The sequence below is a fragment of the Glycine soja genome, chromosome 17 (assembly GCF_004193775.1).
Source record: "Glycine soja cultivar W05 chromosome 17, ASM419377v2, whole genome shotgun sequence".
Classification (NCBI taxonomy): Eukaryota; Viridiplantae; Streptophyta; class Magnoliopsida; order Fabales; family Fabaceae; genus Glycine; species Glycine soja.
Genome location: NC_041018.1, coordinates 7,256,288 through 7,276,317, shown reverse-complemented (window position 1 = coordinate 7,276,317; position 20,030 = coordinate 7,256,288). Strand labels below are relative to the sequence as shown.

The window sequence follows — 20,030 nt, the reverse complement described above, 5'->3', positions numbered from 1 at the left end:
ACTTTAAATTGAATAATATTTGTACATTTAGTTGTTCAGTAATGTACCTGAGTAGTTAAATTTCTTATACTTATGTTTGTTTTTTATGGATAAAAAATATGTGTATATGACGTAATATATATTTGGATTAAAGTTGAAAGAGTTTAAAAGTACTTTTATTATGCCATTTAACAGTTTTTTTCTTTCTTTATTTGATGCATTGGAATTTATAAAAATAAAAATGCTTTCCAAATTTTAATTCAAACATAATATTACATTTTTAAAACTTTATTGTAGTAAAAAAAATTAAAAAAAATGATAAAAAATGTCTTTGAAAATAAAACAAATAACATATTAACATAGAGTAGAAAATTGGATAAAAATTAGTTAGAATGTACTGAAAATGTAAGCTTTTTAATATTATCATTTAATTATGAATTGTCACGATAAGATTGTTAATTTTTTTAGATAGAAATTAGTTAGAGTGAGTGTACGGAGATGATGGGTGGATTTAGTTAGAAGATGCTTCTTCGATATTCATAGTGAAATCCACTTATATGATTTATGATTTGAAATTTGAAAGCAATCAAATTAAAATCTTTAACTTTGTGTTTGGATTAAGAATTTCCAAATTTTATAATTTTTAAGAGAATTTAAAATCCTACTATTTTAATCAATCAAAATTATTCATAAAAATAACAAAAATTAAATCTCATTTCAAATACACTATCCAAACAAGTTATTTATCATGAATCATTCTAAATTCCTCGAGAAAATGAATTTCCTTGATAAATTGTCCCATTGTTTGGATTTTTTTATGAAAAAATTAAATTTTTGAAATTTTAAAATATAATTTTAAACAACTAAAAATATGAATTTTAATTTTCTTCTAAAATGTGAGAAATTGAAATTCTCTTCTTAATAGAAGAACCTTCCAAAATGTTCGTGTATTTCCTTTATAATCTTCATCCTCTCTTTCACTTGAAAGTTTTTGAAAATCCCGTTCTCGAACTCGCGACTCTTCCCTCATACTCGATGATCCTCTCCTTTAAGAAACACAATCTGAGCTCGTGGAGCGTCGATCGGGTGCGGATGTAGGGGGATACGTAGAACTGCATCCGCTGCCAGTCAAGGGAGCAGTCGTCGTTGCCTATCACGCAGTGGAGTGCTCGCCAGCGCGAAGGGTTTGAGTCATGCCTTGCGTCGTTGACTGAATGCTATGGTCGAGTATAATGGTGTACGCCATGGTGTCCCAGTTCTTGTACGACTCCCCATGTCGCATCAATATTCTTCTCTTTGGAAGCACGCCAACCATATCTTTTCTTCTATTTGCATTCATTTTCTTTCACCCTAACAATTTTAATTTTTTATTCAAACATAAAATTTTGAAAATAAAATAATTTTAATTGAAGTATTTAAAATTCTTAAAATTTAAAATTTCTCATAATTTTAAATTCTCTTATCCAAACACATTCTAATGAAATTTCTTATACACACATGTTATCTTAAGTAAAACTAACTAAAAAATTAAATTAACTTATTAAATTATAAATTATAAATGTTCAGTAAAATAAGTTGTAAACTAATTGAAAAGTGTAAAATAAATAAAAAAATAATAAATTTATTATTTATTTTAAAAGGATAAGCATGAAATTTAATAAATATATTAAGGCATGGATGAGTACGGAATGTACTTTGCCCCCACCAAATCATTATATTCTCTCTCTCCTGTCCTTTCCTTTCCTCGTTTCTGATACTGAAACTAACAGTGTCAGAGGTATTAGGCTTTTCCTTGTTGTCATCACCGACTAATAGGATAAGGATGATATAGAAACCGATAACAATGTTTACAGGCTTCATCCAGCTGTATGCAATCAATTCAACAACTTTGATTTTGATGCATTGAACCAAGTTGAACTAATTTGACCCCAAAGACACTAGAAAACGATGCAAAATAATACAAAACTAGTTTTTTCATGGACCATTGCCCCCTTCCTCTTAGTTGAGTATGCTACTCAATACAAAAGAAGAAAATTTTGTGCAGCATTGTTGGCTAGTATCTAAATTCTAGAAAGAAAAGAAAAATTAAATATGAAACTGTGCAAGTATATTTACTCTAGCATAAAAACAGTAATAAGAAACTAGTTAATTAGAACAACATATTGAAAGTCCAATGCTATATCTTTATGTTAAAACTTCAAAATATAAAATGCAATAATATCTTTATTTATAGTAGCTAAGAAGATATTTATGAAAATGTTATTGTGTATGCTAAAAGAGTGAGTGTTGTACTTAACCGGCTCCCACAATAGCAAACATTGACACGGAACACTCAGAAGTGTTCTGGCATTCGGTAAATAAAAATCTCTCGAAACATAGGCCTATAAAATGCCAAAGATTGGGCCATTTTGGTAATTTCATGTTACAAGATATGTTTTCTGAGTTCCTCTTTTGCCTATATAAATGCTAGTATGTAGAGTGAGCAAGCCACTAACTCAATTAGAATTCTCCAAACACTCTAGAATTTGCATGCACTGTTCTTCATACAATGGCATTACGCGAGCTTCTTATGATGGGGATATTGCTGCTGGTATGTCTTGCTAAGGTACACAAATTAACATTACCTTAATTTTTCATTTTTCATATATTCAATTTCTTCAAATCAAGTTCTTTTTGTTAACGTTTAGTTTGTACCCACTTGAATATGAGAGTGATGATTTTCTTTTGTTGTTTTGTCATATACAGGTTTCATCTGATGTTAACATGCAAAAGGAAGAAGATGAAGAACTTCGCTTTCCTAATCACCCTGTATGTTATTTTTTTTCCTTGGCAAGATATTAGTGAAAATGTTTCTTTACTTTTGTGATTTTCTTATGTGCTTGATGTAACCGTATATATTATAATATCCTTACTGGAAATATCAAATTCTCTTCAGCTTATCGTGAGAGACGGGAACAGAAGGCTAATGCAAGACATAGGTAAGCAAAACAAAGTATTTTGGATGCTTTATTAGGTTAACTTTGATCCTGTGCTTCCGGTTTTAACTTTTAGATTCTTACTAACTAGTCTCCTTAGTGACATTTTTTAAAAAAAAATTTAAAAATTATCATAAAAATCACATGAAAGCCTAAAAAAACACAAGCAATGTAATTTTATATGTTTCGATAAATTTTTTTCTTTAGATTTTTTAACTAATGTCCTATATGTTCCCATAAATTTTTTCTTTTAATTTTTTAACTAATTCTCTAAGAACATTAGTCGATTTTTGCCTAACTTTTAAGCATGAGTACCCATTATCATTTTTCATTCTCACCAATGTATATATCATATATACATAAAAAGCCTCTAGAATCAGACTACTGGATGCTCATATAGTATACACAATTTTATCTTCAAGTATGAAAAATTAAAAATTAACATAAGATTTAATTATTTATTTGATTTCTATACACAATTTTGGGTTTTAGTCTATATATTTAGAAATTGCCTGATTTAGGTCTCTAAACATATATTCTTCCATCTATTTTAGTCATTACACATACATATTTTAATCTTAAGACAAGTAGTAAATTATTTATGTACTTCAGTCAAAGTTATTAAATCTTAAAATAAAGAAATGATTTTTGATATATTTGTTTGGTGGTGGTGTTATAAATGACTATGATTATGCAGATTGCGGAGGATTGTGCAAGACAAGGTGCAGTGCCCATTCGAGGCCAAACGTGTGCAACAGGGCTTGTGGCACGTGTTGTGTGAGGTGCAAGTGTGTTCCCCCAGGAACTTCAGGCAACAGGGAGCTCTGTGGGACCTGCTATACTGATATGATCACTCACGGCAACAAGACCAAGTGTCCGTAGAGCCCGGCCCATTGAAGGTCAGCCCTATCCAATTGGGCCCTTCACACACCGAGTTGATTACACCAAGCAAAGTTAGTCTAGTTTAGTAAATAATAAATATGGGTTATGTACACTTTTATGGATTTGGATTTTGCATCTTAAGATCGTGTTCTAGTTTTTACCTTTGTTATAATGTATCGTATTGTTGGAGCCAAGTTTATAAATTTTATATATATTTTTTAATTCGGGTCTCATCCGTGATGTGCTATTCATTATAGATTCTTAGAAGTAATAGAATTGTTATAGATAACTATGCGATAACTTGTCCACTTAGTTGCTAGGTTAGTAAATATAAGGTGTTAGGTTAAAATCTCATTATCTATTCTTTATATTAGAAAAATGAACATCGAATAAATTTGGGTGTTGAGTTTTTAAGATTGATTTTTGTGTACCATAATTTTTTAAATTTCTATAAACTTTAAAAGTCAATAATAATGTTGAAGTATAAATTTTATCATATGTTAATTTATGAATTATCAATTTATGATAGAAATTTTTTATCATGTAAAAACTCGTTATTACATAATTTTTGTTATTGGCTTGATTTTACTACCAATTCGGAATCTCAATTTTAGGCCCATATGAAACCGAATTTTGGACTTAAAACAGCCCATTTTTATTGAAGCATCCAACTTTTTGTTTTGAAGCTCAAACTCAAAACATTGAGAATACAAAAATCAAAATTTGCTCCAGAAATTGTATTTTCAAAAATTGAGAAATTGTTTTGGCTATTGTAAATTCTACCATTTTTTCGTGTGGATTTAATTGATCGTTAAGTAGGTGTTTTGTGCCTTTTATTCACAAAAAAAGTAGTCATCCTTGGTTAATCTTTTATAATAATTATTTTAAAATCACTAATTAATTAATTGTTATATTTGTTTTTAATTTTAATTGGTTAATTTTCAAAATAATCTATACAAGTATATAGAAATTAATTTTTTTTACTGATATGAATTAAACTATTTGATTAAGGATTGATTGATTTGGATTAATTATCGAGTTTTTATTTTAGAATTGATCTTTTTTTATTATAACTCCATAATACCTGAAAGTTGCAGAGCATCATAATATAAGCGTGATTGGTTATTGGTTATTATAATTTATAAAGCATTGCTCTTTCTGTAACATCAAAGGTAGGAGGTTATAATTTTTTAAAAAAGAAATAGTCTTATTCAAGTCAAGTAGAATTATTATCCTTCACTTTTCTCTTCAAAAAATAAAAGGTATCCTTCACTTTAAATTTGTTCTCTGCATTGTATGTATTATATAATAAAAAAATACCTTTTCTATTATATCTTTTAATTTCGTGCTTTCATGAAATAAATAATAAAATAATTATTGATAAAAACATTTAAATAATACCATCTGGTATTCCTAAAAGTCACGAAAACATATTTAGACATGTGAGCAAGCATCCGTTGAAAAATTCACCCAAAAAAATGACCCGCTGAGAAGAATTCTTTACTTTAAAAATTTTGATGTTTATTTTACAATTCCTATTTTAAATTGTGACAAAATATCAACACGAGAATCATGTCTTTCATATTCATTCATACTTTTGTGAATTGTGAGGTTAGTTTCTTTGTTGCAACTAATTGTTATGTCGTATCAATAGATAAACATTAATATGATAGAGAAATTAATTGTAACACCCTTGATGTTTGCATTAACAATATAAAAGCATGATTAATGATTATCACTTAAAACGTTTTATAATTGCTCAGATCAAGTTTTATTTTGTAAGTGATCCATATGGTACAAGCTGGGCGTAGAAATCATAAGGTTGCCTTAGGTCCCTAAGAGTTTCATTTTTTTTATATTTTTAATATTTTTTTTATCAATTTAAATTATTAAGTGGTAAATTTTGTTAAAATATGATTTATTATTTGTAATCATTTTTTCATTAATAAGATTACATAATCTTAAGTTATGAATGTAATGGTCATCGTAAATCATTTATCAAAAATTTTAATTTTATTTCAAAATGTTAAAGAAAATTATTTTATATCTATTTTATATTTAATCTCTCCTTTACCTAATTTTTTTTATTAAAATTAGTACAAAATTTAAATTTAATGTCTATGATTGATATATAAAAAAAGATTTTAGCGAAAAATTTAGTTAAAATTTTATTTCATGTTGATATTTTGTATACATAAATTAATTTAAATCTTTAATTGAGTCAATTTGAAATTTGAATAATATTTAAAATACCAACTCACAATTTTTAAAAAAAAAATTAACAAATTGTATTAAATTAAAATTTGAAGTAAATTTTATTTTAGGTCTTATAATCTCTATATACAACTCTGACTATAATATATATAGACCAATGACCATTCTGAATTATTTTGAGAAAACATTATTTTTTATTTCATATTTTTACTAATATTTATAAAGAATAACGAGAATCCCTTAATTACAACCTCCAATCAAACAAAAATCAACCAAGCCATTAGAGGACATAAAGAAAAAGGGCGGAGGTTATTTTCTAAAAGTGATTTTATTTTCACATCTCTAAAATAAAAGAATTTATTAATTTATTACCAGAAATAAGTTAACAAGTTATAACTATAAATTTCCTTTATTAATTCTAAAAGACAATCAAGTGTAAGTTAGCAAACCTTAAAACAAAAGAGATATTGAACGTATATATCTCTCTTTATATATTGACAATCTCTATCAATATCCTAAATAGAATTTTATTGTCAATTTCAGTTGTTACTGTTGAAAGAAGTTTTTCAAAATTAAAATTACTTAAATCATATATAAAATTAACAATGTTACAAGATAGATTGAATGTGCTAGCTATTTTATCTATTAAAAATGAAGTGTTAGAATTGATTGATTATAAAACTCTGATAAATGATTTTGCAGCTAAAAAAGTTAGAGGATTAATATAAAAATTGATATTTTATATAATATACTAAGTCTCTTTAAAATTTTTGTAAAAAAACACTCATTTAACATTTTCGCGTTAGGCCAAGAGAATTATGTACATAGTGAAATACTATCTATTTAAGACTATCTTATACTTACAGAGTTCGATGAGAAATTATCCCACAAATAATGCATATGATGTTTAAAAAAAAAAGTCTTCTTCATGTTAAACGAAGTTAAAAGAAAGCCTGTAAAATTATTATGTGAAATCGTTCATATATAACTTCGCATAATGTATGGTTAAATAAAATCACGTAACAAATCAAGACTTGTTATATGCCAGGAAACTGCATACATCATGTTACTAAATTGAAAACGTCTTGGCCACTGGCAAAGAATTTAAATATTTCTAATTTTTGGACTGAAACTTAGAGCAAATATACTAAAAATACTAATTACTGTGATTATTAAAAGAAAACAGAAAAATGCCTATTTAGGAGCAGGCACTAGTTGGAGATTCTACTGTTTATTGTTAATATAATGGGGCATGAAGTTCACGTGTGGGGACGGTGTTCTAACGATGTGCGTGGACTCTTATTTTGTTTCTTTTAAACTTTTGGGGCATTAAGTTCATCGGCCTATCTCTTACTATTCTTCTGATAGCCCACCCACCGACTGAAGCAACATATCGTGTTTGTTTTACATAATAATAATATGACCTAAGAGTGTTTATGAGTCTATTGAATTCAACTTAATTATCAAATAAATTACACAAATTTTCTGAGTTTTAATGATATCACATACGATTCTCTTCCTTTTTGTACATTACTTTAATATTCCTTATTACAAACGAACAAGTATGCTAAAATTAGAAAAGACTACAAATATATTTCATTAAATATGCGTATTTTAGTAAAGGTACATAAGTATAATTATCAAATTGTGTAAATTTTTTAATAGTATATATTTTAAGAGTTATAATGCTATTAGTTATATGTCATTTATAATTGAGATGTTTTAAATTTAATTTTTTTATTGTGTTTAATATATTTTATCATATATTTATATTGTATTGGATTGACCCTTGGATCAAAATTTTAAATCAAATTAATTGGATGATAAATTAAGAAAATTAAAGTGATTGAATGACAATTTTCTTCTTCAAAACATATCCAATTTAATATGTGAACATCCGTTGAAAAAGTGAATACAGTGAGAAGGTAAAAGTGTAAAGAGGAAAATGAAATGATAATTCAATTCTTACATTTTTGCAGAAAATTACTATATTTTATTTTATACAACTTGTCACTTTAAACAAACGAAATTCATTACATAACCGGCTCAAAGCATAGACAAATAAGCCCAAAGCCAAGGTTGCCTTTTTTAGGCAAAAAACAATTAATATTTAAAAGATTATATTAAATTAATGATATTTAACATAAAATATATCATCAATTTTAAGAAATCATGTTTTAGGGTTTTATTAACTTTAAACTGTAACTTAAAGTAATAATTAATAATTAATTATTAAATTTAATGGATATATTTCTTATAAAACATTAATTATACATATTACTGTAATTTTAAAATTTAAATTAATAAAATATTGTTTGCATTCAAATATACTCAATAAAGATTGAATTATATAATTATTTTATAAATTAGAGAGAGAACGCGTGCAACACAGTTTAAAAAATACAAAGACAGAAATAGAGGATAAAAGAGAAAATGAAATTGAAAAAATAATAAAAATTTTAACTTTTGAGGCAGCAAAGAGCGTGCAGTAAAGAGAAAAGACAGAGAAATAAAATAAAATAAAATAAAGAACATAGCTGGACAAGTGACAAACAAAGCCGATAACAACACATGGATAGTAAATGGGAGCCTGGACGGATTTAATATTAGTATTGATTATAAAAGATTTAGTTTCTGAACTTAAACACACCAAAATTAAAAACTCATTTTACATCACAAAAGGTAAGAAAAATAAGTTTTCAATAATTTTTAAAATGCATTCTTTCAAATAAGTTTAATTACATAGCAGTGAACGTTGAATCTATTTATTAATTTGTTGGACGTGGCAGTTTATAATTCTCCCATAAAGGTTCTGTTTCTCCTCTGGCGAGTAAGTGAGTTTTCAGAAATCATGTGTATATATTTTTCTGTAATAATATACAAGCATAAGAATTCCCAGCACTTATGCATGGGCGAGCATGTAAAGAGAAATATAGTTTTAAAAATAAGCTATCAAATTAAGCTAACTCTCTATCATTAGCAGGTAGAGACCTACTTAATGTGTCTACCAGGACCAGGCTACATAATATGCAAAGTTGTTGCAAAATGTATATTTCTTAAGAGGTATTATGTAGGTATTTTATTTGTGGCGCGGCACAGTTGTAATAATATTCTTGAGAATCAAAGCTACTTCCCTCTAGCTTTTCTATACAAAGGTTTGGATTAAATTCTCTACTATATAATGCACAAAGAAATCAACCACCAATAAGGATTCAAAACATGATCATATATCCCTTGTGGAAGATTTCCTCATACGGGGAATTTCAGCTTAAGTCAACTTTTGGCCTTGTATATGGTAATCTGATCAATTTGAGGGTAGCTATAATATGGTGTTTAATATATTTGAAAGGGGCTCCTCAAATGATCAAATTATCGTTGTGGCACGAGAGAATTTTGAGTTTTGGCTAATGTGGAGGAGAAAGAACGTACGTAAGTAAAGGGATGTGCTCCAATAATGACTGCCCCATATGCATGTGAATGGTCCACAATCTACCTCCATGCACGTTCTTACTTAAAGATTGCGAATATTCTAAGGAACTACTGTGGTCCAAGTTTAATAATGGAAGATAGAGCTGTTTTCTTAATTTGGTTCTCATAATTGTTCTACATTATCCGATAGATCAAGAAACTATTAGATTGTCCATAATTGGAACGTTGTCTTAGTTCACACATATATATATAAGGATGAATATTTACTTTTGTCATTAACTTTCGTCTCTCACCGTTAATAAAATAGTCTATTTGGCACACAAAGATAAATTTGTCACTGAAATTTATCAACATAGATTGCCAGCACATGAACATATTTGTCATAATATTTTTTTTTTTCGTCTTCTCTGCTGACAAATGCGTCCCTCAAAGATGAAAATACAAAATTTAGTCCCGAAAGTATAAAAAATGTAACCAATATATCAAGATGTTAATAATGAATTGTATAAGAGTGAAGCTGGGAAAAAGGGATTAAAAAACAATAAAATATAGTTTAAGATTTGAACTCTTATATTTTGATTATTTATCTACTTATCCATCTATCAAATTGTTAATTATTTTTTTAATTAATCAATATAACTACTTATTTTTCAAAATAAAATAAATTTCTTTAGTTTTATGATATAAAAAAATTGAGTCACCCTTTAAAAAAATGAAAGTCTTTTATTTCTTGAAATTTTTTGTTTCTTCAGCTAATTATTAATCTTTATTACGTATTCTGCCACACTATGTCAAATGGTATGTCAAATGGAATGCAAAGTTGCTGCAACTCCTAAATCAGCGAAAAATACAACTATATGTCCCAAAGACAAAGAATAAACCTTTGTATTAGTTTTTTTTTTTTTTGTTTTGAAGTTAATCTTTATATTAGTTTGAGCATAATTGTATTTTTTATTTAAATTTATTTGGATTCTTTAGTTGTTAATAATTGTTTTCATTTCATTCATATTATGTATAATAAATGTTGTCTCGAGTAAAAATATATAAGGTTTATCCAAGGAATTTTTTCATATTTGAGTTATATATATATATATATATGTATGTATGTATGTATGTATTTTATTGATTAAGAAAAAAGACTTAATAATTTCACTTTAAGCTTTATCTAGTTTAAATTTTGTGAGATTTTAAAAAAAATAGTTAATTAACTTTTTTTAAAAATAAATAAATAAATAAATTTGGTGTTGCGACCGGTTATGTTTTTTCTACTCAAAACTTTTGACATATTATTTTCAATCTAAATATAAGAATACTTAAGTTGGAATTGAGATATAGAATAATTTTAAAGATTAAAAGTGAGAGATTCAGTGGAGTGGGAAGACGAAAAGTAAAAAAAAAAATATTATGATAAATATGTTCCTATGCTGACAATTCACGTTGGTCATCATTTCAGTGACAAATTTATTCTTTCGTGTCACATAGGTTATTTTATTAACAGTGACGAATAAAAGTTAACGTCCGGATATATTTGTTGTATTTTTTACACTTTGAAAAACTAAATTTTGATTTTCGTGCAAACCAATTGTATCATCTTGCTCACATGAGTGTATCCTTTGAGGTCTATTGATTGGATGATTGTATAGCTAGGGATAGCTAGCTAGCTATAGCTTTGCCCCACGTTAGGCTAGATAAGTGGAGATATCATTTTTTGTTGAGACTTGATGACCCCTAATGTCTAAGAAATATTCTCAAGATTGGAGTAGGTAGTTTGAGCTTATTAGTCCATGCTGAAAATCTTACATAGTTTGATTGTCTTCAAGTTTTAAGCAGGGAAAATTTATCAAATCTCTGAAAGTTTGAAAATAAAATGCCTTCTATAAATTAATCTTGCCAACTATATCTCCAATCAGGAGGCATGTTGTACCTTTAATATAAGAAAGGGAGGGGGACAGTACCATGGTACCAACATATATATAAATAAAAATTCCAATTTTTAAACATGAAAACCCGATTATAATTCAAGATAGAATGGCCATGACACTCGGACTAACCTAATTAAGAAACAATATCATTTAGTAAAAAATAAAGTATTATTATCACAGACAATTTTAGCAAAATTTTCTTTTATCACAGAACAAACTCCTGTCATAGGTTTGGTTGCTGAAAAACTTGGACTGAAATGAAGTCTCGCGAAGGTTATTCAAAACTTTCTTATTTCGACATATCAAACTCACCGTAGAATAGTTGTGTAGTGCCTAAAAATCTACAAAGCTAAACTTAGTCCAACTCCAACCACCAAATACCAACCATTAAAGGGAAATGACGTGAAGAATAATAAAGGTGAAAATGAAAAGCCACTATAAATTGGAAAACTGAAGTTGCGATTTTTCAATGGAATCAATGCAATCATATAGGTGTGTATGTCAGATATGGAGTATAATATATTTTTCGGATCAAACAAATGATATTTTTTATCCATCCATGTTCATAAACAAGTTATATATTATTTTATACTTATCTTATATGAAATTTATTTTTAAAAAATATATTAAAATATATTTATTTTACTTTTTAAAAATTACGGAAATAATGTAATGACAATGAAAGAATATATATATATATATATATATATATATATATATATATATATATATATATATAAATTAATCATTATGGATAATAGACAGAGACTACTAGATTAATGTAGGTACTAACATTCAATTACACGTGTCGTGAGCATGCTTGATTATTTAGCTCTTTGATGCTTATACTCAACGTCTTGTTAAGACTGTATTGCATGCAGGATGGATCAGTATACAATTTACAAAATAATTATATATATATATATATATATATATATATATATAGTATATTAGTAAAATATCTACATTTATAATATCTTAGTTTGTACAAATTTGTCTTTATTTCTATTCGTTACTTAAATTATATTTATAAATAAATAAATAAAATCTAAATAAATAATAATACTATATGAAATTTGTGTAACTATTTTGTATATCTAAAGGCATCATCATTATTTATATAAGAGTTATTTAACATATAAAATAATGTGATTGTTGATGTAAAATGTTTAAAAAGAATTGTGGATGGTTGATATGTAAAGTCAAGGATAAAAAGTTATCATCAGGAAAGAATTCAAACCACTATACTTAAAAGTTAAAACTGCAAAATTATTACGAGAGCCCGCTTAACATAGGTAAGCACCACGTCATATATTTATCTTTGTTTAAGATTATTCTATTGAATTTAATAGACGCGTGCTTAGTAAAAGTTTATACTTTTTAAGTGTTAACTAATAAATTATTATTGATATATTTAAAAAATAATAATAACTATAAAAGATAATAAATTTAATATGCATTATAACTTGTAATTAGTTGGCAGGATAGAAACTTATTTGAACCACTGGAATCGGTCTAGTGGTGAAATTTGGAGATAATATATATATGAAGTTTTAGATTCAAATTTCGGTATGATGATTGTGAAAAAAAGAAGAATAGAAACTTATTTATAATCTCTAAAAAAATTTATTTATAGAGTTATTTAAAATATATTGCGAAAGGTAAATATTTATATTTATATAAGAGTTTAATGTTTATGTGCTATAATTAAAAATTATAATAAATAAGTATTTTAAAATAAATTATACTATAATTAAAATTTATAATAAATAAATATATTTGAATATTTAGACTATATATTTTTATTTACAACTAACAATTGAAATTTGATATAAGATTATTTTTAATTATTAATATTTAAAAATAAAAAACGCAAAATGAAAGAGATGAATAATTAATTAAGTATACAGATAAAAATAAAAGGACAGTTATTTATGATTGATAAAAATAATCTAGCAACGAAATTGGCATGTGAAATAAGCAATTAAGCATATATATATATATATATATATATATATATAGAGAGAGAGAGAGAGAGAGAGAGAAAAGAATATGAAGAATTAATATCTAATTGAGAGAATAAAAAACAAAAAGAGTTTCACTGAATAAATTATGTATTATAGTTCATAACATAATAGTTCTCTGTACCAAATTAAAACACAATAGTTCTATACATAATCTAGAATTCAAAATTTAGGGGAAAAGTTTATACTGTCAATGTATATACTATTTTCTCTTATCTTAATCAGTTTGATATCATGGAAAAAGTTCTTTGAACGAAACAATGTTTTCAGTAAATAATTTGACAAATTAGTATTCATGTATTAATTTAAAGTCAAGTTATATTTTTCGTTCTTTAAGTTTAATTTAAATGTCAATTTGATCTTCTTAATATTTTATTTAATTTAACCTTTTATATTAATTTTTTTGTGTTAATGTTTTAATTTTTATTTTATTCAATTTAGACTTTTAAGTGGTTTTTTTGGTTTGTAAACTTTCTTTTCGAACTTTTATTGATGGATATAAAATCATAATGAAGGTGAAGATGGTTAATGATGACAGAAATAAAGATCTAAGATTTAGTAAATATTTATAATGATTTTATCATAGTTATCAGGTATTTTAAAATGGATAGCAAGACAAAATGAGGTGGTTGGAAATGGTCAGGAGGCTTTTGATGACAGATTATAAATTTTGATTAGGGACTTAAGTACTGCGAAGGGTAAGAGGAGAAGAGATCATAAATTCAAACCTTATCAATTATAAAACTTTTGTCAAAATTGGAAAAACAAAGTATAGTTAGAGAAAAAAAAACATTAGTATGAAAAATAACTCACAGAACTAAGTTAAATAAAAAAATCAAACTGAAATTTTAATTAGCTTTGTTTTTAAGGAAAATTTTAATTAACTTAAAGGATAAAAAATATAGTTTTGCTTAAATTTGAATAAGTGATCATATATTTTAAACTAAATTCATAGTAAATATATTATGTTTTAGCTTTGAGAAATTGTTTCATTTTTAACCATTTCTATCAATTATTTTCAACGTGAAAAACACAAGTTCGTGTCCAAGGCCTTTGTTCATTTGTTGTCCCTTTCAGTTGAATGAAGACAAAGCGGGTACTCTTTTTGGGGTTGGCATGCTTAATAGGGATATTGAGTAAAATAGGCATTAAGGGGAAACACTGATGTACCGAGGAAGATTCCCAGAAGATGAAAACTGATAAAAAAAAGTTGATCAGTACCTTACACTACAATACATAATGAGACAAACGGTACTTATTATGTGCACTATCTTCGTTCTTTCATCCACAATATCTCGCTTCAGAAAACGACATTAAGTCTTATTAATCAACTATAACCAGATAAACAGATCTTTGCACGTAATTATTATAACAGGATGACGCGATCGCGTTGAGTTATCAAAAGATAAGGATTGATAAAATTGGATTAGAAGAGAGAATAATAAACAAAAATATTCCTTGAACGTCACACAATAACAGCTGTTAGATAAAAGTTACTTTACTCGAACTTTTAATATATACAATATATAATGTTATGCAGTTTTACTGATAATTTTAGCTATTAAATAACCTAAAAAATAATATTTGATAAATATTTGTTTAGTTTCAATGTTAATATATAGTTATAAAGAAGGGAAATTTATTTACTTTGTCACATATTTAAAAGTTTATGTAAATTAATTATAACCAATGCGTAAATTATAAGTATTTGAGAGATTATTTTAATTTAAGTAAGGTTCTGGGGTGATAGTTTTTAAAATGTTTTAAAATTTTAAAAATTAAAATTAAATTTTAGTTTCTAGTTCTAAGGTCTCGTTTAGAGAACTTGTAACACGTAAGTTTCCAGGCTTCTTTTCGTTAAACTTCAATTAGAAAACAAAACCAATTTGATAAAAATTAAAGAAGTCGAAATAATATTGTTGGTTAAGTTCTAAGGTCTAAAATGAAGCCTAAGTCTACTAAAAATCCTAGTCTACATGGGATTTTGTAGGTTAAGTTTAAATTGAGCTATGATTGAGTCGAACTAAAAAAACACATATTAAATTTATATTCAAAATTTAAAGTTAAAGTCTTACATTTGATCAGGGAGTTTAGGCCACAATAGTCCCAAACTCAATGCAAGTTGAGTGTTATAAGGGATTAGGTCTATAAGCCCAAAGTTGATTTGGGTAATTAAAATGAGACTCAAGCCTAATTCAAACTCATTTTATAAAGTTATTTGTGGACTAAATTTAACTATAAAAATATGCTTAAATAATCTAATAATTATTTATTAATTATGTTTTTTTTTGTGTATAATGATTACATAACGATTAAAACTTATAACTTCAATAATACTATCTTATAAACTCCCCCATTAAATTGAACTTAGTGGGTTAAATATGATGGTTCTTGTTGTATAAGAGAGTAACTTATAATCTTCTTTAATGAATATATAGTTGAATGAAAAAATATTTATTCTAAAAAACTCTAATTTAATATATCAGAAAAATAGATTTTAAAATGTTAAGGTAAAAAATAAATAATTTATTGTTAAATTTTTTAGTCAGTTCTAATAATATCTCTAATCAAATGTTGAATATTAGTCTTTTGAGGGAAAAAATTAATCACTTAAATGGATACAATATCTCTTAATGGAGTCTTAATTTTCTGTTGACATAATTAAAAGTTAACTTCTAGTTAATGTGCTTAAATTTTTTAAAACGAGTGTCATAATGTGTGGCTGAGAATGATATAAAAAATAAATAAAACAATACACGTGACAGGAATTTAGGTAAGTTAGGTACCATGCAGAATCCAGTCTTCTCAAAACGCAATTCCGTGAGCATAGTAGTACGTCGCCGAATCAAAGTCCAAATGGCAGAGTTTGTCGTTTTGCGCTTAATCTGTGGCTGTGATTAATCATAAATTCTAGCGTCTTCCTCTAAATACTAGTACTACATACATACCTGCATAACGTCAAAAAATAATAAACTATCGTACCATATATTTAGGGAGAAATTTGACTATTCTAATTTTTCGTGCCCAAATAAATTTACTAACTTTTTCTGCGTCCATAGTTTTGGAGATTAACAAGAGGTGTTTATTTGGTAAGATTTTAAATAAGTCATGTACATATAATAAAATAGCGACCACATATCGAACATAATTGACATTTCACCGTGAACATATATTAACTATTGCACCATACACGTAAGGTGTTGATAGGTAGGTTCATTGCCTTGGTTGTTTGTTGGATGCATCTTTTGGGAAAAATGTTATTTTGAGATAACTTTTTTAAAAAAAATAAGTGAATAAAGGTATATTTATTTTAATTTATTCGGTAAAATAAGACTATGAAATATTTTATACGATGTTTAATATAAATGTACTTTTAATTATTTAATTGAAATATAGTTTTTAACTTTTTTTTAATCTTATTGGCACAAGAAAGGGCACCTGATAGTTATAACCAACTCTTATATGCATAACAGGCATGATGGGTTAAGGGTTAATTACAGTTGGTGATGTTCATAAATTCTTAGTTGGTGTTCGGTGTCATAAACAAAGTAATAGCAGAAGACACACAAATATTTTTTTATAGTAGTATTATGTTATAGTATTTTTATCATACCTTTTCACGTAAAAATATTTTGGATTTGAAACATAAATATAAACAATGTAGAAAATAGCTTATTTTGCGTTTATATTCAATAAAAAATTAGAAAAATTTAATAAGCTTCAAATTATTTAGTCATAGAGATTCTAATACTACAATACTATAATAAATAGATACGTCTATTGGGCTGAAAAATTTTAAATGTAAACTCATTTATTTATTTTTCAAAATATTTTAGTAAATTACACTTTAAAATCAATCTCTTTCTCTCTTTTTCCACACATATATTATATTATACTATATAGGAATGTAAATTTTAACATCCCATTTTTACTGAAATAAATTAAAAATAATTTCATTTAAAAATAAATAGAATTGTAGAAAAATAATGAAATTTTTTTAATTAAATAAATAAAAATAAATAATTTTATCAATTAAAATAATAGTTTTAAGATAAATAAAATAAATATATATTCTTAGAAAATAAAAAATGATATTTTATTTATTTATTTGATAGGGAGTAAAATCAAAATTCATTCTTATAAAATAATAAAATAAAGAAAATAGAGTAAATAATAGGTTGAGAATAACCTAACTATACATAGAGACATATCAGGTCACTTTTTACATTTACAATACATCTATACGCTTTCTCTTTCTCTCAAATGTTCTTCATTCTTTCTTTCCCAAAATCTTATTTTTTTTCGTATACACCCAAATTTGTCTCAATAAAACTATGATTACAGACTCATTGACCGTTGGATCATTGTGAAATTTGAACATCGAGTTCAAAAATCATTTTCGCACATTCTCATCACATTCTCATCGTTTAGATTTGAAAAATAATGTCTATGGAGAAAGAAATTCCCATTGAACGTAGACAGTAAAATTGAAGCTTCAATCATTTCTCATTTTCTCTAACACTTGGAAATCCCAGTAGAGCAATCAGAGAAAAAGCTTGAGAAATCGTTAGAGATGCTGATATCATTGTTGGACTACACACGTGAGTCCGCCTAGAGGTAAGAGATGAGTTTATCGCAATTGGGATTAGAATGAACATGTGTAAGGATCCTTAGATGATCAAATTGAGGTTTATTTTGAGATGTTTACTGTGTTGTAATTCTTCCTTTGCAATTATATTTACGAGATTGTTGTGTTTGATGGGCCAATTGATGTCTTGATGTCAATTGGTTGATAAATTTTAGTGCTCTTTGTGTTTTTTTTTTGTGCTTTTGAACCTACGATTTTGATTCCTTTGATTTTGATATAATTATGTAAAATTGTTTGAGGGGTTTTACTCCCCATGTTGTAAGAAGAATTTTTGTATAATTCGTATGTATTTTGGACAAGATTTAATAGATTAGCATGATAAATTGTTATATTGGGATCATGAAATTGTGATTGAGATTGAGTGTAAGTGATGAATTGAATATGTGATGAATTATGAAATACATGTGTGTTGAGATATTGTATGCATTGAGTTATGAGTTATGAACTGTGCAATCACACAACTGTAAGACCCTTTAAGAGCGACAAGTATTGTGATGAGATCCACAACGGGAATCCGACGAGTTGAATCACTTTGAGGCGTGATGAGTTAAAATGATTTTGAAAACAATTGAGTAGTTGTGTGTATTGCATAGTTCATAAGTAAAGTCTGTGTTTGTGCCATATATATTAATATTGTGTAATGTGTATATGATTCATGAGGTGTAATAACATGTTGTTTTGTGATTATAATATTGTGATTGAGATTGAGTGTATGTGATAAATTGAATATGTGTTGAATTATAAGATACATGTGTACTGAGATGTTATGCGCATTGAGTTGTGAGTTATAAATCGCACAATCACATGACTTAAGACCTTTTAATGGTGATGAGTTAATGCACGACAAGTATTGTGATGAGATCCACTGTGGGAACTCGACGAATTTAATCACTTTAAGGCGTGACGAGATAAAATTATTTTGAGAACAATTAAGGGATCGTGTGTTTTGTACAGTTCAAAGACAAAGTATGTGTGCTAAAGTGTTTTCTGGGTTGGACCTGAATCAAAAGGGAAAGATCCTGATGGACTCTTCAGAGTCTATGCGTTGGGGGTAAATACACCTGATTTAAGTGTTCCTTTAAGTTTGTGTCGATCCCACATGGTTGGAGTATCCTCTCAAAACAGCGTGATCCTAACAGGTCTTCTTATGATTTTACCTAGTGAGAGTAACCTAACTTACCAATGTGTGATTTGTCTTGTCATGTACTCTTGGGTGTCCGATGAGATTTTCCATTGACATGGTACCACATTGCGTATATGATTGAGTCTTAGTATATCTATTTCATAACGTTTGTGTATGATATTGATTGGTTGAGTGATATTGTGTTTTGATCCTTGAGTTCGTGAATAATGTGAAAATGTGTGAGACTTGTAGTGTTGAGATGTAATGTTACACAATAAGTGGTGGAATGACGTGAGCTGTGTTTAAGTAAGTTGTATTTCATTTATATGATATGTATATCTATGTTGTTTTGTTTCTCTCTATTAGTTGAGAATGTAATAACTCATTCCCTGTGTACTGTTTCTGTTTGGATCCTGATGTGATCTCAAACTTTGTGTTTATAAGAGCAGATGGTTAGGTTGATGGCTATGGAGAACCTCATGGTAGAGGACGCTGGAACATAGTGCTCTGATAGGATGTGACATTAGGACATGAGTTTCTGTATTGATTACATGAAGTTCTAGACATGTAGTTTTTATCATTTTGTTTCACATGTTGATTCTTTAGTTTATTTTTTGGAGTTTTGGATGATCTTATTTTGAGTTGAGGATGTTTTCATACCCTTAATTGATAAACTTTTAATTTGATGATTAACATGAATACGAACCTTTTGTCCAGGTGAATTTATTTACAATTTTATTGAATAAAATTAATTTAATTAGATTCCACATTTTATGTATTTTTTTTTCATTTATATGCATGTTGGGGTAGAAAGTGTCACATAAATAAAACAAG

The 20,030-nt window shown here is 26.9% G+C and overlaps 1 protein-coding gene across 1 annotated transcript; it reads left to right on the top strand.

The window, feature by feature from the left end:
• The first annotated feature begins 2,438 nt into the window (after positions 1-2,438).
• On the top strand, positions 2,439-4,069 carry LOC114392394 (snakin-2-like). Its single transcript, XM_028353521.1, has 4 exons — positions 2,439-2,584; positions 2,725-2,787; positions 2,915-2,957; positions 3,652-4,069. Exons 1-4 carry the CDS (start codon positions 2,528-2,530, stop codon positions 3,834-3,836), a joined length of 348 nt encoding a protein of 115 aa, XP_028209322.1. The 5' UTR covers positions 2,439-2,527; the 3' UTR covers positions 3,837-4,069.
• The last annotated feature ends 15,961 nt before the right edge of the window (positions 4,070-20,030 follow it).

What these genes read in the sequence shown, in the direction of transcription:
- LOC114392394 (XM_028353521.1), top strand. Translation starts at nt 2,528, where the DNA reads ATGGCATTACGCGAGCTTCTTATGATGGGGATATTGCTGCTGGTATGT. An exon ending in TGCTGGTATGTCTTGCTAAG is followed by an intron (nt 2,585 to 2,724) that starts GTACACAAATTA and finishes TGTCATATACAG; the next exon opens with GTTTCATCTGATGTTAACAT. An exon ending in AAGGCTAATGCAAGACATAG is followed by an intron (nt 2,958 to 3,651) that starts GTAAGCAAAACA and finishes ATGATTATGCAG; the next exon opens with ATTGCGGAGGATTGTGCAAG.